This window comes from Sarcophilus harrisii, chromosome 6 (genome assembly GCF_902635505.1).
Source record: "Sarcophilus harrisii chromosome 6, mSarHar1.11, whole genome shotgun sequence".
Classification (NCBI taxonomy): Eukaryota; Metazoa; Chordata; class Mammalia; order Dasyuromorphia; family Dasyuridae; genus Sarcophilus; species Sarcophilus harrisii.
The window spans coordinates 196,931,068-196,954,232 of record NC_045431.1 but is presented as its reverse complement, the minus strand read 5'-3'; the positions used below and the strand labels follow the sequence as shown (position 1 = coordinate 196,954,232).

The 23,165-nt window shown below is 37.4% G+C and overlaps 1 protein-coding gene across 1 annotated transcript in view; it reads right to left on the bottom strand.

The window, feature by feature from the left end:
- The window catches only part of SERGEF (secretion regulating guanine nucleotide exchange factor), a 237,521-nt gene that overhangs the window by 71,562 nt on the left and 142,794 nt on the right, over positions 1–23,165 (bottom strand). The window contains exon 10 of the mRNA XM_012552452.3: positions 17,129–17,165. Within this exon, the coding sequence (XP_012407906.2) occupies positions 17,129–17,165 (37 nt within the window). The remainder of the gene's footprint in view (positions 1–17,128; positions 17,166–23,165) is intronic.

Here is a 23,165-nt window from a genome sequence, read left to right as displayed (position 1 = left end):
AATATAATTGAGAAATAGTTAACAAAAACCAAAATAGAACATAGAAAATGGTAGTATGTCAATTGGGACTGAGTAGCGTTCTTTATGTATGATTTAGTGGTGCCCTCCCCATTCTATTTAAGTTTGGAACTAGAATATAGCTCCTTTGGATGATTTAATTACTGAGAGGTTAGAGAGGCAATGGGATGCAAAGAATAGTGACTTTAGTGTCAGAAGGCTTGGATTTGAACCCACCTCTAATACTAAGCAAGTTACTTAAGTTTTGTGAACCTTTTCTCCCACATCTGTAAAGTGAGGTTCCTCCTCTGAGTCTTACTTGTCTTAAAAAGATGTAATGAAGAAAATGCTTCTTATAGAAATGTGAGAAGTTGCAGCAAGTCTAAAACACTATTCCCCTTCAACTAAACATTTTCCTTCTTAAATTGTTATCCTTTTCTAATTTCCCCAATATCATCCCTCTAGCCCACACTGCCACCCATGGCTGTTGTCCCCAGATCTCCAACCCATACATTCAGTCTGTTTCCAAGCTCTGCCAATTCTAACTTTAAGACCTTGCCTAGCCCTGACCTTTTCTCCCCAGGCCAACTACCATTTTCTATGTTCTATTTTGGTTTTTGTTAACTCTTTCTCAATTATATTTTAATTGGTTTTAACAAAGAAATTCACCTCAAACAACATACATTAAAGAATGGAATATTACAATGGATAATAGATTTGGTGAAGTGAATGAAAAGAACTCTACACTTAGAACCAAAAGATATGGGTTCACACCTTTGTTCTGCCATTCAATAATCAAATGACTTTGGCAAGCCACTTTATTTCCTTAATGTCTATTGAAGGGGATGGGCTAAGCACTCTCAGAAGTCCTTTCCAAAATTGACATTCGGGATGCTGAACCAGTGGCAGAGATGTAATGGATAGAGTGCAGGATTTGGCAATGAAAATATCCTATTCAAATCTTATCAATGAAACTTACTATGTAACCATAGGTCAGTCCCTTCACCTCTCTAAGTTTCACTTCCTTTATCTGTAAAATGGGTATTATAATAATATCTATAAATCCTCCCTCATAAAAGTTTTGGGAAGTTCAGAGATTATGTAAAAAGAGTACTTTCCAACTCTTAAAGGGATATATAAATGTTAATTATCAGAAACCTGGTAAACATCAGAAGATAGACTATTCCTGAGACAAGAACCAACTTAGATATCCAAGAGGAAAGGAAACAGTAAGGTGTTTTTCACTTCATTTTTGATGGTTATTTTTGCTCTGGCCTGTGATTCTATTGGTCTGGGGAACTCAAGGAAAAAACACCCTCTTCCAAGAGTTACCTTTAATTCTTCAATTGTTGTAAATTCTCCTTTTTTAATTTCAAATACAATTTGTATTTCCCCTCTCTTTTTAAAATCAGACTAGTGGCTTATCTATTTTATTAGGTTTTTCTTTTTCCCAAACAACAAGTTCCTATTTTTATCAATTCAAAATGTTTTTTTTTAATTTTTTATCTTTTTGGATATTTAGCTTTAAGATTTCTTTTTTATTTGTTGTTTTTCTAGTTTTTCTTTGTCTAATTCATTGATTTGTTCTTTGTCTCTTCTATTGATGAAAGCATTTAGAAATATAAATTTCCCCCTAAGAATTGCTTTAGTTGCCTCTCAGAAGGTTTGTATGTTGCCTAGTTGTTGTCATATTCTTTGATGAAATTACCTTTTCTTTCCACAATCTTTCTTTGACTCACTAATTCTTTAGAATTAAATTATTTTGAATCTAATCAATTTTCAATTCTTTCTTTAAAGGTCCTTGATTCAAAATAATCTTTATTGCAATATGTTAGGTAAATAGTATTTAACATTTCTTTTTTCTGCATTTTTAGTGAGCTATTTTGTCCCAATACAGTCCATTTTTGTAACATTACCACACAGCTAAGAAATATGTAAATTCTTTTCTGTTCCCATTCAAGTAACCTTGAAATCCATCATAACTAACTGTTTTAAATTTCTATTCAGATACTTATATTTTCTTGTTGATTTTTTCTATTAGTTTTCACTAGGTCTGTTCCTTCGGTGTTTCCCACTATAGCGTTTTAGTGTAAAATTCTCTCCACAATTTAATTAACATTTCCTTCAATAAGTAGATGTTATGCCTTTGGTACCTATGAGTTATATATTGAAATTAATTCATTGATTTGTGCCCTTAATTATAACATAGTTCCTCAGTTTCTCTCTTTTTATTATGTCTGTTTTTAGTGTCACTTTGAAATTATAATTGCTACTTGTACTTTTTTTTTTTTTTAGAAACTCTTCCTTCCAATGAAGATCAGAAACATGAACGTATACATCTTAGAGCGTTGTCTAAGGACACTGAGAAATTAAGTGGCTTTCCTGAAGTCACACTCCTCAGGGCATGTTAAAGGAAGAATTTGAATCACAGCCTTCCTGACACCAAGAGCAACTCTCTACATATTATTACACACTTCCTTTGGTATAAAAAAAAAAATCTAAGTTACTTGAATAAAACCCATGACAAGTTCTCCAAAAATTTTACTCCTTTCCTAAGCTGTTCATCAAAAGGTCAGCAGCCCCAGTTACAACTGGGCTTTTTCCAGTTTAGCCTGACTTGGCCCTGCCATCACAAGAGACCATATGGCAAACCTAGCCCCAGAAAGATATTCAGACCAATGAATCAACACAGCAACTCACCTTTCAGATCAAGTCAAAATGAACATAGAAAAGCTTTTACTAACTGTCCATGTCATTTTTGCAGAAATAAAGTTAAGAAGAATTCATCTATCATCCAAGAGGACTTATACTTGTCACCTCAATTTTAATGGTACTTAGTTGATCGATACTCACCAGTCACACCAAATTTCCTTCAGGTACAGTATTAATGTCAGGAGGCACTAGCTAAAATCCAATAAACAAACAGACCTCTCTAAACACATCAATCAATCAACAAGCATTTATTAAGTGCTTATCATTCGGCAGACACTGTGTTAAAGCACTAGGGATATAAAGTGAAACAATAGTTCCCATCCTCAAAGAGCTTATACTCTAAGGGGCAGATGATGTCTTTGGGCCTCGCTTTGCTCCTCCATAAAATGAGATCAGAATAGATGGTTTCCTTCTAGTTCTTTGTGCTGTATCTCACAATCTGGCTCAATTCCTTTACATTAATCCTGTAATTGATGATCAGGCAAATCCTGATTTTTTTTACATACTTGTATAAGAGATTGTCTTGAGAATCTTCAAACAACATCTTCAAACCAGTGACCTGGAAGTGGGATTTCAGAGTCCAAAATGCAGAACAGGACAAAACACAGGGGCAGCAGAAAAAAAATCAAATAAGCTAGCTTGATTTAGGAGAGATACTCACACTGGATGATGGAAACAGGTTCACTGGGGCATCTGTTGGGTGGGAGCAACATGACAAGATCTCCAAATTTATACTCCTTCCTTCAGCTTCTCATCATTAGATCAGCAATCAGCATGGTCTGAAGACAACCCCCAGTTAGGTCTGCTGGGTTTTTATAGCATTTTCCCCAGGTCAAGTACAACTAGATATTGGAGTTAGGGAGCAGGTGCCCCAGACCTAGTAGGCGGATCAAGGTTTGGACTCTGCTTCTAATTCATGCTGGGATAATGGGGGGGGGGGGGGGGGAAGGGGAGACACACCTTGGAAACAAACATATAGTTACATTCAAAACTTACCAGCAAATGGGAAAGGGGGCTTTTAATGGTTACTGCAGGCTTTGCTATAACAGGATGACTTAAAGAATTTGACTTTGATACAAAATGAAGAAAAACTAGGAAGCTCTTATATATACAATGGCTATAACAATGTAAATATAAATCGCAACAAATACATCACTTTGTTGTAAGTACAATGATGTAGTGTGGACACAAATCAGAAATAAGAAAATGAACATCCTTTCTTTTTTTGTAGCGGTGAGGATGTTCTTTTTTAGTCTTTGATACAAAAAATTTGTAGCCTTTGATACAAAGGATTGCTTCCTCTAAGAGAGGAAGGATGAGGGAATATTTAGAAATGAAAGTGATACAAAATTAAAATACATCAATAAGAAATTAAAACAGAAACTATCCTGAAGCAACTGAGGCTTTGAAATTCAGAAGATGCTGAAATTTAGCAGATGCAGTAAACACTTGTGATACTTCAACAGAGAAAAACAACTAAGCTTAACACCTATCTAGATAGAATATTTGGTCGAAAATGGAAGCTACTGTGAATTCTCCCTTAATCCAGCTCCATTTGCTCTCTCCTCCAATAGTGACCTCCCCAAGAAAACATCACTTCCTAATATTCCTGATCTAGGATCTTTCCTCATACAAACAAAGGTATTTCCTCTTCCCCAAACCCCTAATTGTTTTTCCCTAGAATGATTTGTGATGCTTTTGCCTCACTACCAGGATTAGTAGTAAAAATTCTGTCCCCAACTTAAGCAATCACTAGAGTAAAACTCCATTGAGCATCAGTTCCTAGCCATATCAGAAGTAGTCACAAAAAGAGAGATCATCCAAGGCCTTGGGCAGTATCATCTGGTTCCTTCCCTCTCAAATTTGCCCAGAAGTCAATTTGTCATATAACAAGATTAATAGACATCCTACTTCTGTTTCCCCACAAAAAGCACTACTGTAAATCAAGTGGCTACTGCTATCCTCAAAGCCCCAGGCAGGAGAGAAAAACAGGTATCTACAAATGAGCCTCACAGCCAAATCACCTTTCCACCAGGAAGCTGGACATATACAACATGACATCCTACACACTGGTAGTATATTATAGTATTGGTACTAGATTGTAGTAGCAATATCATAGTATATGGTTCTATATTATAGTATTACAGTACACATTATACAAAATGCAAGAACAAAGTCAGCAAAAGAATATGACTTCATAGGTCTGCACACAAAAAAATGCATAAAGTAAAGGTAACAAGCGAGGTAAACTAGAAATGCTCATCCAATGAAGCAAATATTGAAACATGGTGGACAAGACTCAAGACCAGAAATAAAGTTCTATAAGCCATCCATTTTTTTTTCTTTTTCTTTTGCTGAGGCAATTGGGGTTAAGTGATTTGCCCAAGGTCCCACAGCCAGGAAGTGTTATGTGTCTGAGGGAAGATTTGAACTCAGGGTCTTCCTGACTTCACTTCAGGGCTGGTACTCTATCCATCGGACCACTTAGCTGCCCCAACTATGCATTCTTTAAAGGAGCAAGATAAATAAAAGGGGATGAGGTGAATAGGTCTAATATATAACTCATGTGAGGAGATCCAGGAACCATATGAGGAATGTCTGATAGATCTAAATAAAGATCAATGGAGGCAAAAAATGGAAGCAATATTTTCATTTCAATTTGCTACAAATCACTTGGACTGGAAGAGGAAATGGATGATAAGTTAATGTTTAAAGGCATGAAACAGTAGTGATGGGGGACTTCAATTATCCAGACATCCATTTGAACTTGATCTTGCAAAAAAACAAAGCTGCTTATACCTTTATTATGCCTGGAACAAAGAATTCAATCGAATCAAATCAAATTAATTTAAAACAAAACCTAACATCTATATGATGCTTTAAAGTTTTCAAAACATTTCATGAGCTTTATCACCTTTGAGGTATAACCCTGTGAGGAAGGTCCTGCAGTTAATATTACCCTCATTTTATAGCTAAACAAACTGAGTTTCAGAAAGTTAAGTGGCTTCCTCCTTCTAATACAGGTAAAACGGTCAGAGACAGGAGTTGACTTTACACCCTTGACTTCCTCAGCTTTGATAGGTAAACTATTTGCTTTAAATTTTCAAGGCTCAGCTTCAATGAAGTTTCTCAGTCTCTTTAGTAACTCTCACATTATTTCCAGTTCCCCTCTATGTATTCTCTTTTACTACTAAAATGTAAATTCCTTGAAAGTAGAAAAAGTCTTTTTTTTTCTGCTTGTATTTGTATCTTCGTTGTTTAATATAGAATTTGGTAAGAGTAAAAGATTAATATATACGTATTATAATCTAGCATCCATTTGTCTGTCTCTGTGTATCTACCTATCTATCTATCTACCTATCTACCCATTGTAGGGGCAACTAGGTAGCATAGTGGATAGTAATATGGGTCTGAAGTTAAAAACACCTGAATTCAAATCCAGACTTAGACACTCAGACACTTATTAGCTGTGTGACCCTGGGAAAATCACTTAAACCTGTTAATTTCAGTTTTATCATCTATAAAATGACTTAAGAAGGAAATGGCAAGTCATTTCTGTATCTCTGCCAAGAAAACCCCAAACTGAGTCATGAAGAGTCATGACTGAAGCTGAGCAATAATATCTATCATATATACCTATCCATTTAGTACCACTGTCTGTCTTTACCTATCTGTCTAGCATTTTTATCAACTATTATCATTTGTTTATTATCCACCTACCTATCTACACACACACACACACATATATATATAATATGTATATATATATATATATATATATATATATATATATATATATATATCTGTCTATCTGTCCATTTATTTATCTATCACCAGCCTACTTATCTTCCTGACTATAAACCTAGAATTCTAAATACTGTGCCATTTCAGGGTTGTAAATTCAAGGCATATGAGTTGATCCTAACCACTCAATTAAGCTAAAACCTCAAAGAAAAATGTACTATTATTGTCTCTCTATGGTACCTGAAGTTTCTAATAAGTTTGGAGCCAAAGTGACCTCATCTTAACAAAAACTATTAGAACACAGAATGGTTGCTTGGCTAAGCAGGTAATTCTAGCCATTAGCCATGTTACTTATCTCATGGGTAGTGGCAAAGAGGCCTATGACTCACTTCTTCCTTTCCAGGATGGCCTGTTGATATACAAGTTTTTCATCGATAGTCAAATTTGTTAGCTTCACTATATCACTGGAAAACTTTGGCTAGAATGTAGGACTATAATGCAGTATTCCAGGGCCTTAAATAGTCCCCACCTTTATTGATGGGGGAGACAGGAGTAAACTCAGGGAGAATAATAGGGACCTTTTCCCAATTTTTTACTCTTAAACCATCCTTATTATTCCCTTCAAAGCAGTTCCTACATTCAACCCTTCCCTACACCATTTCTTTGAGGAGAGGTCCCTCAGCAGATGACTGGAATCCTGCTAGACCTCCAAAACCAGAGCAGCTCTAGTCCTGAAATCTCCATGAGCATTTTAAAAATTTCAATCATCATGGAGGGCACTTCAAGGGCTCTGCCAAACTAAATCACAAAAATGAAAAAGAAGCCAAGATCTTTAAGGTGGCAGTAATTGAAATCATTATCCTAATATTCATCTAAGGGCAGGTGGGTGGCTTGGAGAGCAAGTTTAATTGAGCTGACACTTACTAATCAAAAACCTCAAAGTCTCCCTGGGTCTGAGAGGAAATATGAGTCTGCTCACTGGTCCCTCCCTACCTCTTCACCTTTTATCTTATCTAAAACCCTTTCATGGATTTTTCTCATGAAGAATGAATTCCCCAGGAAAATGGATGGATATTTCTGACCAAAGTAACTTGTAGGACAATAAATCAAAGTGTAAATTTGCCCGAGGTCTCCTGCCTTGTTCCCACTGGGATCTTCTGGAGATATTCCTGAAACTTCAACTTTTGGAGTACAAGTTAGGGCTAATGAGGAATTGAAGAGACAGCAGTATCTTTAGCAGTTTTCAATCCCAAAGACTACAATATAAACCTGATATAGAGACATAGGAATAGGGACTGGAATTGTCATTTCATTAATACAGGGAACACCCAGATGAACAAATCATTCTACCACTATGACAGGCTAACTTCTCACTAAATTCAAGTGTATCTCAGTTGATCTCCATGCTTTCTAAACACCTAAAGAGAGGCTGAGTATCCTCTAGGGGACTGATCTTGAAGGACCACTCAGCAAGAGTATGGGGACATCTACTAACTAAAGACTTATTGCTGTGTCCTGGATGTTTTCCCAGGAGATGAAGATAGACTGTTTCCTCTCTTGAGGCAAAACCTATGATCAGCTATGGTTTTGTAGAAGGAAATCCTTACAGAATATCTGATTCTTATTTCCCTGTTCTTTCTTTAACACTTGGACAGGGGTCTAATCCTTGGATAGCTCACGAATCAATCAATTAATCAATTATCAAGCATTAGAGGCAACATAGAGTTGCTATCATAGACATATCAAGAAGACCTGGGGTTCCAACCCCACCTTAGAGACTCATTATCTAAGTGAATGTGTTCCCTGATCTGCAAAATTTGGAATTTGAATTCAAAGACCTCTGATATCTCTTGCAACTCTAAATTTATGGCCCCATGTGCTCCTTTCAAGGAATTTATATTCGATTGAGGTACTCAACTTAGAAATAAATCTGAGATTCAGTCAAAAAACAAATATAACTGAAAAATCAAGAAGTACTGAAGTACTGAGAGCAGAGAGGGAAGAGATAAAGTAAGAGAAGAAGGAAAGGAAAAGTCAAAGATTCTCTCTCAACTCTTCTTACTTCCAGTCTCACCCCACTCTAATCCACCTGATATATAATGCAAGACTTGTGTGTGTGTGTGTGTGTGTGTGTGTGTGTGTGTGTGTATAGTATAAGACTTGTGTATGTGAGTGTGTGTATATACACACACTCACACAAATCTTGCACTGTATATCAAGTGGGTTATATAGATATAGATATACACACACACACACACACACATATTTTTAAATCCTTAAATTTCTCTTCTTTTCACTTTCAGAAATTCTACTTATCCTTCAGAGTTCTATATCTTCTAGTAAATATTTCCCAAACACCTAGTCCACAGGGATCTCTCCCCCACCCCCCAAATTCCTATACCACCAACAACTGCCTGCAGTGTTATTGGCCACTTTGCAGACTACTCTGCGTTGTCACTAATTTTTCACATGGACACTTCTGTTCTTCCCAACTTGACCAGTTCTGGGAGGGGCAGTCATATTTCTCATTCATGGCATCTCCCCCTGGTGCCCAGGGGAGATCTGAGCATCAAATAGTCCCTCAGGACATATAGACAGATGGATGGAATGAATACATAGATAGGCAGGACTCGAGGTTTCTCTGAAAGAAGGAAATTTAGGCAAGAACAGGAAGTGCTACTCTTCTTTTAGGTAATTCAGGTAAGCAAAACCAGAGACAAGAACCAAGAGTCAATGTAGTGATAGGGGGAGAGAGCACATTTTAATGTCCAAGTCAAACATGGCTGACAATAGAAATGGGGCTTTGCAGATCTTGGCTAGGAATCATTTAATAACTAATGAATAGGATTAGCCAATAATGCGGCAAGACCTTGCCATGTAACATGATCCTGTGCTGCTTTGCCAGCAAACCCTACAATGGAGACCGGGGCTCAGCAAGTTTTTCATGTATAATGAATAACACAATAGGCCAAAGGGCCAGGATTTCCTGGGGAGCATCTGTATCCCAGCACAATGGGTAGGCCAAAAAGGTCTCCCAGTAGAACTGCCAAACAAAGAAAAGACAAGAAAGGATGTGTGATCGTTGCCATGAGAGCTTGCTTTGCCCTAGGATGGGATATCAGACACTGCAGTCAAAAGAATTCCCTTGAGCTGAAAATGGCACCTTTTTCTGGCTTCTTATCTGCTACAGAAAGGTCATAGCATTCTACAGCTATTGGTGCTGCTGTCTTGTCCATGGACGCCATCCTGAAACCCTTGCTCCCTTCTCTTAAACACTGACTCTTATTTGAAAAGATTTTACTCTGGAGTACGTACCCATGGGTGGAAGAAAGAGGCCAGAATTAAAATCCTAAAATACTTAATAAGGATGATGAAGCAGAATGTAAGGTCCCTGAGGGCAAGACTTAGATTGCTTTTTATTTATGTACTCTTCAGCACCTAGGACAGCATTTTAGACATAACTGGACTGGATTGTTATTTGCCCTTTATTCTCATAGAGGACCATGGCATCAGGGAGATGATGTCATGACATGCAAGTGAATTGGATTTAAGTGAGGAAGGGCTGTGTGAAGTCACCTGCCTCACTTTCCCCACCAGAGCCATCTGCGTCCATTAGCAAGATAGAGATCAAAATGACTGGAAGATGGCCCTGGATTATATTAGTTTAGAAGTATATACACACACAATGCCTGGACTTTTTTAAGAGTCTCATGGCACCAAGGATTGCTCAGAGATGCTTTTTAATAATTTGGGATTCCTATGGGTGTTTTCTATTCTTCAGCTTTACTCAGAAATGTACGGACTTAATGGCATGGATGTTTCTCAAAAAGACAAGGATCTTTTGGTTAATTGTAATGTTTTGGAATAACCAACATTCCAGTGAGACTACTGTGAAATCAAGCTATAGATGTTTACTCAGACATCAATTTCATGTTTTATGGTAAGTGCACATATATCACTAAGTGCAATAAAATGATTCCATAGATATAATACTTAAAATCATGCAATCTCATCATCCCTCTCTTGATGGACTGTTTTTGATTCTCAACATCTTCTTATCTTCCTCACTTGCCTCTTCCTTCTGAATGAAGGACTGGAGGGTAGATTAATAAATTCTTCTCAAAGCCTTTTTTATAGAAGATTTTTAACTAACAGAACTTTGCAGGTAACTCCATTTTCTATCAGCTGCTCTACTTGTTTTCTATTCCATGAAACATCATGTACTCCATCATTGCTCCTCCTCTTCTTTTCAACTTCCTGCTGTGTGTCATCCCATTAAAATGTAAGTATCTGAGGGCAGGGACTATCTTTTTTTCTCTTATTCATACACCCAGAATTTAGTACAGTGTCTGGCATATAATAGGAACTTAACAAAAATTTCTCGAATTGAATTATTGTTGAATGATGTTAGGATACCCTCTCCTCTTCCCTTAGAAGAAGTTATATCACTTAGCTTCAATAGGTCTGTTTAAAATATTTTGTTATTATAAACTGGCAGCTATGGGGTGCTAGAAGATCACTACCCTGGGCATACCCAAGAGGGTTATCAGAGAACATGAGGTAATAAGTATGGCTGGGAACCTGGACTTTCTTAGTCCAGGCTCAGGATCTATGAATTATTTCAATCTGCTAATGAGATGAGAACTAGAAGCATCTCTCTGCTAGAAAGCAGGACCTGAGTGGGTAGTCATGAAGGCAGAATGGGTTTTAAACAAAAATAATCATTTTGATAAAGTTGAAGATAAAGATAATGTCACAATCTGTCCAACTGAGTCAAATGTCAAAAGTGGGAATTTAGGATTAAGGGCAGAAGACTGAGATGACAGTGAAGAAAAGAACTAATTTTAATAACTTCCTTATGAATATGCTTACTTCAGGCCAACAAAGTTTTTATGAGAAGATGAGAAAAAAAACAAGAAGGTTGGGAGGCACATGGGGGTGAACATCTGAGTGAAGATCAACAGAGACAGAAAGAAAGATGACATTGTTATCAAAGTACGCTACAGACCATCTGGACAGAAAGAAGAAACAGATGACGAGTTCAAGGAAAAGATCTTAAGCCTGGCACAGAGGCATGATACAATAGTGATTAGGGACTTCAATTACCTGGAATCTTCTTTTACTCCCTCTCTGCCAAAAGCAAAGCAGTTGATAGTTTCTTGGCTTGTCTTTATGATAATTTCATCATTTGGAAGGGGGATGAACCAATGAACAAAACTGCTATTCTGAACCCCACTCTCTATCAAAGAGAAACCAGTGGCTGAAGGAGAAATAGCAGGCACTTTGAGGAAAAGTGCACCATTTTAGAATATGTGATAGGAAAGGAGAGGAAGAATTGCAGAATGAATGAGTAGAGCAATTGTCTTTGAATCATAAAGGTTTGGGTTCAAAGTTTGTCTCAGTTACTTGTTAGTTCTGTGATCCTGGGCAAGTCACTTGGCTCAGTTCCTTTAACTATAAAATGAGGTACTTGAACTGGAAGACCTTTAAGATCTCTTGAAGCTCTAATTCTATGATTTATGATTCTCTGATAGCTAAAAATAGTCTGACAGACTGCCTAGATTTTTAGAAAGCAGATTTCAAGGATTCAGAGAAAGAAAACATAGTATTCTATGAATTAAAATTCTACTGAGGGAGTCTGCCCATAAGGGATAGAATTCTCTGAAGAATGACTAAAGACACAATGAAAAACAATCCTGATGAGGACATAAAGGGGAAATTGTGGGGGAAAAAACATGAGGGGGCATAAGGCCCTCATTAACCTGGTTTGATTATTTTGTATAAACATCTATAAAGAGTTTGATAGAAAAATAGGCAGTGGAATAGTATAAATATTTAAAAGCATAATATGATGCAATTAAAATGAGCATGAACTGGCAAGGAAAGTTAAAGACAATAAAAAAGGGAAAGATGCTTGTTATATTGTGGAAATGAAGAAAACAGAATCAATAGAGCAATATAAATAATGATCATAGCACAATAAAAAAACCAACCACAACAGTAAAAGACATTGGAACTCTGATTAGTCTTGTGATCCTGAATCCAAAGGACTGATATTGAAATATTTCCCTATTCTCAATAGAGAGATAGGAGATTATGGACTTAAACTGTTATATATACTGTTGGATATATGGCTGATATATCAATTTGTTTTGCTTAATCTTCTCTTTATTAAAAAAAAATAGAGTTTGAGGTGGGGAGCAGTTTAAATGGTGATTTAAAGCTTTTTTTTAAGTATAAGTAAAATTTATTTTTTAAAAAAAGAAAATTCAGTAAAAATTCATGGCTCACATTATCTAAAGATAACCAAATTTTAGGCACATGAGTTTTCATGAGTCCATAGATAGTTTTTAATGCAGATCCGTGAAAAATAACTGATGGTCTTCACATATTTTCAGTATTACATACACAGAATATCAGCAGGTTTATTTCTACTTACAAACACATAATTTTGACTCTTAACTTCTCTAACCCTTCACATTCCTACCTCTCAAGAAAAAAAGGTTAAATGGGCAGCCTCTGAAAAGCATTATGAAGAGCTCTTGAGCTGTGGTGATGGGCCCCAACTAAAAGGTTTCTCCATCTACTCGCTTCAGGGAACTTTTAAAGGGTAGCAGAACTTTGCCATTCATTCAACAAACATTCATTAAGCAATAGCTTAAAACAACCATTTCCTGGTGAGCAATTCTTCAATAATAAACTTCTTCAAACTTGGTTAGATGGTACTGCGACATTAGAAATAGTCTATTGCTAGGCCCATATTTGAGACCTTTCCAGCTTGATAAAAAACAGAATGTGATCATCTATAAGAGAGATGGAACTTGGGACACTCACCCCCAATTTCTCTGCATTTCCTTAGTACATATCATTCATTCATTTATCTGTTACTCCCCACAATAGAATATAAACTCCTGGAGGTAAGGACAATTTGAGTTTTGTCTTTGTATCCCTAACACCTAATAAAGTGCCTAACACATAGAGAGTGCTTCATAAATATTAGTTGATATAAATTGCAATGTTAGATCACCACAGGAAAAAATGCATGGCTCCAGAATGTTGCACTAGGCAAGATTTTCCCAGTGGAGTCACAGATGGGCAGGGATTGGCCCCTAAAAACCCACCATTTCTCTTCTCATAGACACAGCCTGAAGCATAGGAGGAGTTAGGGTACTCTACTCAAAGGAAAAAAAGGACACTTTATCAAACCATCAGACTTGTTTTTCAAACTAAAAGACAAATACTCATTAAAATCTATTACTCAGATCCAAAACAGACATGTAGCCATCCAATTAGTAATGAGAAAGAGATGCCAAACATCATCCTTCTGTCCTATTAATTAGCACCGGAGAGAAGAAATTGAAATGCTTTACCTCTGTTCTCTCTCACAGATCCAAATCAATCAGTGCACAATAATAAAAACAGATAGAATTTCGATTATGCTTTGAGGTTTACAAAGTCTATAATCATTTGAGCCTCACAGCAACCTAATAAAGTGATGCTATTAGTAACCCTATTTTACAAAGGATGAGACTGAGGCAGAGAGGAGTTAAGTGAATTGTCAAAGATGTGAATGATTGTCTAGGGGAAGGACTGAATATGGATCTTCCTAATCGTGAAGTCAGTACTCTATCCATTGGGTTACCTAGCACAACTTAGTTCAGTACAAAATCTAGGATGCTTTCAACAGTAAGATGCAATGGGTTCATCATTACAAGTCAGAAGAATTACAGAATCTCAGTTGGAAGAAACCTCTGCTGTCACCTTGCCCAGTTCAATCTTATACAAGACTCTTCTCTATAGCCTAATTCAAATTTATTCCTGATTCCTTCTGCAGGGACCTCCAATGAGGGTGAGTTCAGACCTCCTAAGTAGCTCATTCCACTCTGATTATTAAGAAATATGTTGTTCTCAAATCCAAGTAAAAAGTTCTCTTTGGTCCTTAAATATCTCCAGCATTTGAACCTATGCTTTAGCTCTGGCTCTGCCATGAACTTGCTGTGAAGCCTTGGGAAAAACACTTCTATTCACTGATACTCAGTTTATTTATCTGTGAAATGGGGAAAGGGTATTGGATTAGATGGTCTCCAAGATTCCTTTCAGCTCTATACCTACTATACTTATATGCTCCATGGGAAACTATATTACAGGTATCCAGAACATCTTTTTCTCCCTTTTCTCCTCACTTAATAGTATTTTTCCCTCAATTATATGTAAAAATTGTTTTCAACATTCACTTTTATAAAATTTTGAGTTCCAAATTTTCCCAGAATATCTACAGACTTTCCTTCGGTCTGCTGCTCAACATTGAGGTGGGTCACACCTCAAACTTTTGGTCACAGGCACTAGAATTGTCTTAACCTCTCCAGTGAGACCTGTCAAACTGGGTAACTGGCCATAGTGAGACTCTAACCCGAGAGTGAGTACTCTTTCTGGTGAATGTTGCCTTCTCAAGAACCTGAAGGAAGAAGACAAAGCAGGGCAATTCCCAACGGTGAGGAAAGTGCCAAAAATAATGCTAATACAAGTTTCTGTTAGATTTCTATTAGATTAGCACAGTTTTGTAAAGTCTTTAAAAGTTTTATATGCATATATATTTATATATGTGTGTATGTATATGTATGTATGTGTATATCTATATCTATATCTATCTATCTATCTATCTATATGTATGTATGTATATGTTATTTCACTTGAGAGTCACAACTCTATGAAGTAGTTGCGTTTAAGTGTACTGTGTTCCCCCAATAGAATGTATGTTCCTTGAGGTCAGGGACAGTTTAATTTTTTTTTCTTTTCATTCTTTCTACCTAAAATGGTACCAACTTTAGTAAAGGCTTTTTTGCTAACTGAGTGATTGATTGATTCAAATGGCTCAGGTGGCATTTGAACTGAGGTCTCCTTGATGTCCAGTCCAGGATTCCATCCAAATAATGGATGAAATTTACAGGCAGAAAAGTGATGCTCTGAGCTTTTATCAGATCAAAGACTATAGAATCAATGCTATAATGTCCCTGGGAGATCATCTGTTGACAATGCCTTTCATTTTTTAATTGTGAAAATTGAAACCCAGAGAGAGAGAGAGAGATCATAGAATACAATTTAAAGCTAGACATGTCCTTAGAGATTATCTAGTTCAACTGGTTAATTCTACATAGAAACTGAGACTCACCAAAGAGGGTGACTTGACAAAAGCCATTGAAGCTTTAAATAGCAGAGTCACAATTTGAATCCAGGTCCTCTGACTTCAAAGTTGGTGGTCTTTCTAATATACCAAGCCATCCCTCATTCATAAAAAAATGTCCCAGGATTGGCACTTATTGTTACATCAAATCAAAAATCTAGTTAGAAGAGATCTCAGAGACTATCTAGTCCAACTTTTTCATTTACAGATGAAAAAACTGAAGACAATTGAGGTTAACTGATTTGGTCATTGAAAGGCATTCAATAAGTACATTTCAGAGGTGGGGATTTGAATTCAGGTCCTCTGGTTTTTGAGTCAGTGTTCTTCCCATTGTACCATGCTGTTTCTCTTCTTCCTTTCCACTGCTCTCCTGACTTATCTAGAATACTCCTTTTCTCTTTGAAATCCACTGATCCCCCAACATACTCATTTTATCTTTATTTACAATGGCTCCATTGTGCTTCTTATTCAGACCTTGAAGATAGTACTTCAGGCCACTGATCCATGAGTTTTCTCAGAATTAGTTGGTTAAGACTGTTTATAAAAATAAAAAGGTAATAAAATCCTGAGTTCTGGAAATCCAATTGAAAGGAACTAACCAAAATTTTTAACCAAATAATCTCCAAATACTTCAGCAAACACCCACCATAACGGAGAACCTCTACAAATTAGGGGAAAGGAACAATGTGGGGAGGGAGTGAAAACACAGAAAACTACAGGAGAGCTGAAGAGGGAGAGAGTCAGATCCCAAGCAAATAATCTAGGATAGAAGATTTATTTAAAGAGTTGCTTTCAGACTCAGTCCAAATCTCCTAAATCATCAACATCTACATTCCAGGACACAGAGAAATCATCTTCCTGGGATCACAGCTTCCCAAGGTTTTATGAACTGCTGAGGTCCCCTGTGGGAACTTAAGGAACTTTCTATTCCATTCTTCTTAGGGATAGAACTCCTAGTATGAGAATTTTTGTCTCTTAAGATAGTCCATCCATCCTACTTTGAGAGATTTCTAAATATTAATCTTATATTAATATTTAATATTAAATTTAAAATATTAAATATTATTTCTAAATATCTAATATGCTTCTCTACAATTTCTACCCATTTTCCTCCTAGCTCTGCCCACTAGGGTTAACTGAAAATAGCTGAATCTTCTTCTCAAGACAACTCTCTCAAGTACTGAAAGACAGTGATTATGTTCCTCCAAACCTACTACCCAACATGACCCTGAAGAATGAAAGAGGCTCAGTCACCAAACAAAACTTGAGCTTTTTCACTTAGTTTAATTTCCTAAAATTTGAGAATGAATTTGAATATTTTTAACAAAGCTTTAAATCAAAGGAGTTTCTGGTTGTCCATTGATATATGGGAAAATTCCTTAATACAGAATTTCTCATCCCATAATCACTTTGGTTACTCAGATTTTTACTTCATTTACAAATGAATGATAGAAATAGAGAATGTCCCGAATGCTTTAAAGAAACTTAACTTACCCACCACAGCCAGGTTATGTTCAGACCCACATGCCATCTGGAAAAGGAAAAAAAATCCATGAGACCAGGAAGAGAAAAAATGTAGAGACCTATTTCCAAGATTTATAAGGAATTGATTCAATTTTTTAAGAAGAATAAATCCCCCTTTGGTAAATTATTAAAGTTTATGAGCAGACAATTTTTTAAAATTATAACTTTTTATTGACAGAACATATGCATGGGTAATGTTTTACAACATTATCCCTTGCACTTACTTCAGAGCAGATAATTTTCAAGAGAAGAAATCCAAGTTATCTACAATGATATGAAAAAATGCTACGTCATGAATAAACTTTGTCATTGCTGTTATTGTTGAATTGTTTCAGTCATGTCTGATTGCAACCCCATTTGCAGTTTTCTTGGTAAAGATACTAGGGTGGTTTGCTATTTTCTTCTCCAACTTATTTTACAAATAAGGAAACTGAAACAAACAGGATTAAGTGACTTGCCCACAACTAGGAAATGTCTGAGGACAGATTTAAACAAAAAAGATTGGTGCCAGGTTTGACACTCAGTTCACTGTTCCACTTAGATGCTCATCATTAATAATTTTTTGTTATTAAGTCATTTTTCAGTTGTTTCTGATGAGAAGAAAAAAGATCTCAGACCTTGGGGAAAAAGGATCTTATGAAGGAAAGATGGAGATCCTTGATCATGTCACCTATGGGTAAAGACCATGACATGCCATGAGGCTACTGCTAAAGAGTCCTTCACTCTCAGAGGGAGAGGAATGAATTGCATCATATAGTAGCTCCTTTTTCAACTAATTATTACTGCTAGCTAAGATCGCTTGTTTCTACCTGATTAAGAAGCACAAGTACTTCCAAGACCCTCTAAAATTTGGCAGCATGCAATAAAGCTCCAGTTGTCCCTCCCAAGCTATAGTTTTGTTCTTTATTATAAAAAAAATTTAAGATAAAACAACTCAGAATATATAATCTAAGCTACTAAAGAGAAAAAAAATGATGGGAAATGTTGTACGTATAGAATGTGACATCTTAAGACTCTCTTTTATTATTGGGGTGGTAATAGATATAAACACAGCCCTACTCTGGGCTGATACCACTGAGCACAACTAATACATTTGCTATTCCATCAGTGTTAACCCCAAGAAGAAAGCTGTAGCACTTAAGATCAGGACTTATAATCAGGAAAGTTAGATTTTTATATTAAGTATATATCTTGGGCAAATCCTTTCAACTTGGTCTCAGTTTCCCTCTCTGTAAAATGGGGGTAAGAATACATCGCTCTACCTACCTCACAAGGTTACTGAGACTTTAAGCCTAGGGAAATACGAGCAAGTAGCATTATTATTATTCATCAGGAACAGCCAGTTTCTCATTATGCAGACCCTGTGTAACTACTCATAATTTTTTGGAAATGCTTAGAACTCGGAATCTACAACTGGGTCAAAGTGTCTGAGTTGTGGATTAGAGCTCTTCTCTGCCTTGCAGTTTCCATTTGGGGCAAATTTAACTCCTCCTAAGAGGTAATGAGAGGAAATGGCCAGAAACTCAGTAGCAACAAGGAGCCCCCTGGGTCCTAATTAAGAGGAGCTATTGGCCTTGGAAGACCATCTTGTGAGCTTCTTCTCACTACTGCCAAGCACAGGCTTATCGTCTAGAGAAAACAGACATGCTTCAGGTGGCCTTAACTTACCCAGGGAAAAATGATAAAAAGGAATGTACAAACATCCTCAATTCATCTTCAAGGCCTGAACAAAACCAAGGCTCAGGGAGGACTCAATAGGAATACTGTGTGGAGGGCAAATAAGTGAAAAGAGTGCCTGGATCATTTGAAAGAGCCCCAGAAAATGCTCAGGATACTGAAGGGGATTATTGTCTAACTCTGGGTTTCCTGCCCTTGGAAGTAAGTGGAGTCTGCTACAAGTGGGTGATGTGTAGAGAGTAGTCTATCATGTCTGGATCCGCCACTTGAAATACTGGCCTTTTTTCTCACTGTGCTGGGGGACACCAGGGAGCTGCCCTAAAAAACAGGCCATGAGGAGGAGAAAGGGTATGCATCCTTCAAGGCTGCTCCTTAGTCTCTGGATTTCTCTATCCCTTCACCAGTAGGTTTCCCACCATAGAGATGTCTCCACCCTGAGTCCCATTCTCTTGACTGGTGAATCCCTAGCTTGGACCACCATTTTACACAGGCCATGGTCACCTCACTCCCAGCTCTACTCCTCTGTCTCTAGATTTAACCATCGTCTAGACAGAAGCTTTATACCCTGCCTTTTTCTAGCTCCTTATGTCTTTTTTTGGCTTATATAAATTAGTATTCCCAGGACTAAACCTAATAAGTAATAAATGCTCTATTTATCCATCCATTCATCCACCTGTGTATCTATCCATCTTTCTGCCTACATATGTGTATATGTATGCATCCATCCATTTATCTATCTATCCATCCATCCATTTACCTATCCATTCACCTTTCTAGCTTTTAACATTGGTGTCTTATTCTTTTCCTAGACTATAACCTCACTGCAGGCAGGAAACAAGCTTTATCTAAACTTTGTATCTTATTCTGATACAATGCCTGTAATCAAAATCTATTGATTGATTGAAGTTGTAGAAAGGCAGATTAGGTTCAATACAAAACCAAACCTTCTAACAATTAAAATCTCCAAAAATGAAATGGGCTGTCCCAGTAAATTGAAATTTTCCCATGACTGAAGATCTTCAGGTAAAAACTAAGCGGGCATTAATCAGGCATATTGTAGATGAATCTTGATTCAGATATTGAACTATGTATGTATTTATTTATCCATATATCTACAAATATATATATATAACCATCTACCTATGTATCTACCTATCTGTCTCTGTTGCTCTCTTTCTTTCTGTCTCTGTTTGTCTTTCTCTCTCTTTTTTGTCTCTCTCTCTCTCTCTCCATTTATCCATCTACCTACATATGTATGTATGCAAACATCACCTATATATCTATCTCTCTGTATGTCTTTACATGTGTGTCTGTCTCTCTTTCCATCTATTTATCTCCCCCTCCCTCTCTCCTTCGCTTTCCCCCTCCCTCCCTTTATCTCTCCTCTCTACCTCCCCCTCTCTCTCACTCTCTCTCTCCCTCTCTCTCTTTCCATCTATTTATCTCTCACTCCGCCTTCTCTCCTTCCCTTTCCCCCTCCCTCCATCTCTCCTCTCTACCCCCTTTCTTTTCCTCCTCCTCCTCCTCCTTCTCTCTCTCTCTCTCTCTCTCTCTCTCTCTCTCTCTCTCTCTCTCTCTGTTTCTCCCTCCTTTTTCTCTCTCTCTCTTCACTCTCTCCATCTGTCATCTATCCACCTCATGCTCAGGAAATAGAAGGCAATCCTTTTCTTCCAGAAGGAGAGTATTATTAGCATGTCAAACTTCTCAGCTTGGCATTTAAAGCCCTCTACAGAAGGCATTAGCCTATCTTTTCAGGTTTATCTCATGTTACTCTTCTCAGGCACTTTGGATTCTAACCAAACTGTCCATTTGAAGGGCCCCAGACTCAGAATTCCATCTCTCACTTCTCTATTCCTTTGTAATTGTTATCTTCTTGGATTGAAATATTATCAATCAACTAATTGATGAACATTTATTAAGCACCTATGTCTATGAGCCAAGCTTTCCTTCCTCACCTCCACATTTAAGAATCTATGGCTTCAAGGCAAAGGTTCCACTTTCCTCAGGTGCCACTTCCTCTAGGAAGTCTTTTCTCCTTTCCTTGGTTGTGTTCTCTCTCTCCTTAACTCATGCCTTTACTTACATGTTCAGACATTGCTCTTCTAATAGATGGTAAGCCTGGAAGCAGGAATCATCTTGTTATTTTGTTTTTCATTTTGACTCTGTATCCCCAGTTCCAATCGAATGTAATCTCCTTGAGGGATAGTTCTATTTTCTGTATTGTTTTTGGTCCCCAGAGCTTTACACTAATAAATGCTTATTGAATTAGTTTGGATTGGAGTAGGAAGTGGTCCTGATTCCAGCTCACTCCTGTCTCCTGTCAGTCAAATCCCCGAATTAAATAATAATGCAATAGGTAGGGAAGTCACCATTTTAATGAGATTACTTCCATCCCTCAAAGCACTGAGTATGAGTAACTTTACACAATATAAGTAAAAATTAAAAATTTCATTTTCTTCTCTTCTGTTGTTTTTTAAAAACTGTGAGCATTATACCAAGGGAGACCCATCACAGATCATTAACTGCCTCTGCTTCATTCCTGTGGATTCTTATAGCTGAAAGGACCCTCAGCGATCCACTGGCCTAACCCTTCCCATTTTACAGGGATGGAAGCCATCATGCAGAGAGAATGAAGCTGGCCAAGGTCACACTGTAAGTTGATGACAAAGCCAGGGCTAGAATCCAGATCTCTTGCTTCCCAGGCCATTGCTTCTCATCAATAAAACCTAAATTTAAAGGACTGAACATTCATCTCCATTTAGACAGCTAATTGCCAGGCTCTGTGGAATCACTCCCATCCCCCTCTCTCTGGGTATTCATTTCCTTCTCAGCCTTAACTGCAGGGATCAAGTCACTCTTCCTTCATGAAGTCTTTCCAATGCACTCTAGCCCACAGCGAACTCTTTCCTCTGATCTTACTTCCTAAAGATACCATTCATTTGAAATTTAATCACATTCTACCTTGTAACATCTCTTGTATTGTTTAACTTTTCACATATTTTCCCCTTCTTTCTTGACAGATACTAAGGTGTAGTGGCTAGATTGCTAGACTGGGAGAGACCTGTCTGATCTGACACTTACTAGCTGTGTGACCATAGGCAAGTGACTTCCACTTTGTGAGTCTAAAAATTTCCCTATTTGGAAAATGAAGATAATAATAGTGTCCACCTCACAAGGTTGTGGAGAGACTGAAATGAGGTGATGTATGTAAATAAAGAGCTTTACAAACTTTCAAGCACGACATAAATGTGAACTATTAAGACTGTTGCTATTAATGCTAGCATGACTTAGTGGACAGTGGGCTGAACTTTACGTCAGGACCACCTGAATTCAGATCCTGCCTCTTGCCTATGTAATAGCCATGTGGTGATAGGCAAATTCCTGCACCTTTCCAAGACTCACTTCCTATATGATGAGGGAAACTAGATAGCCTAAAAGTCTCTTCCAGTTCTCAACCTACAATCTAGTGATTTTCCAAACTAGATCGGATGCTCCACTGGGGTAGGGACCAATTGTGTCTTCTCCATCTCTGTATTCACCAAGATAATACCTAGCAGAGGACCTTGTCCTCAGAATGTGGCCGATTAGTGGACATCAATCATGAGAAGGTCAGACCACTGGTCCCTTTTCTCCCAGGAAGCAAGGCTTTGACTCTACAAAACCATCATCCTTGCACAGCCAAGCAGGGGCTCTAGCCTGAAGCTCCCCCCTTTAAACAAGTGGCTGATCTACCTGGGCATCCAACAGCAGATATCTCCCTGAATTAAATGAGGAAGATGAAGGAAGTTAGACTTTGTCCATGGGAGAGGTGGAGATCTTATAAACCACAGGCTATCAAACCCTGGGGCTTGAGTCCTTTGGCCAGAAATGTTTTTGAAGATTCTGTGCTTCTGTTCTGGTCCTTGCCCTGGGAAAGCAGTAATCAGCTGAAGGACTGTGCAGACAATGCTCACTTGCCTGCTCCCTCAATGCGCACTTATCAAGCACTTACTACATGTCAGGCACTGAGCTGAGTGCCGAGGACACAAAGCAAGGCAAAAATAATCCCTATCCTGAATAGACTTATGTTCCACTAGGGAAGACAATGTGAAAATAACTAAGCATTTACAAATTACATATAGATATAATATAAGATAAGCATATAAACTACTTTATTCAGCATATAGAAAGCCAGGTGGTTTAGTGAATAGAGCTCTGGGCCTGAAATCAGGGAGATTTAAATTCAAGTCTGGCCTTAGATACTTACTAGCTGTGTGAACCTGGACAAGTTACTTGATTGCTGTCTGCCTTAGTTTACCCATCTGTAAAATAAGGACAATAATAGCACTTG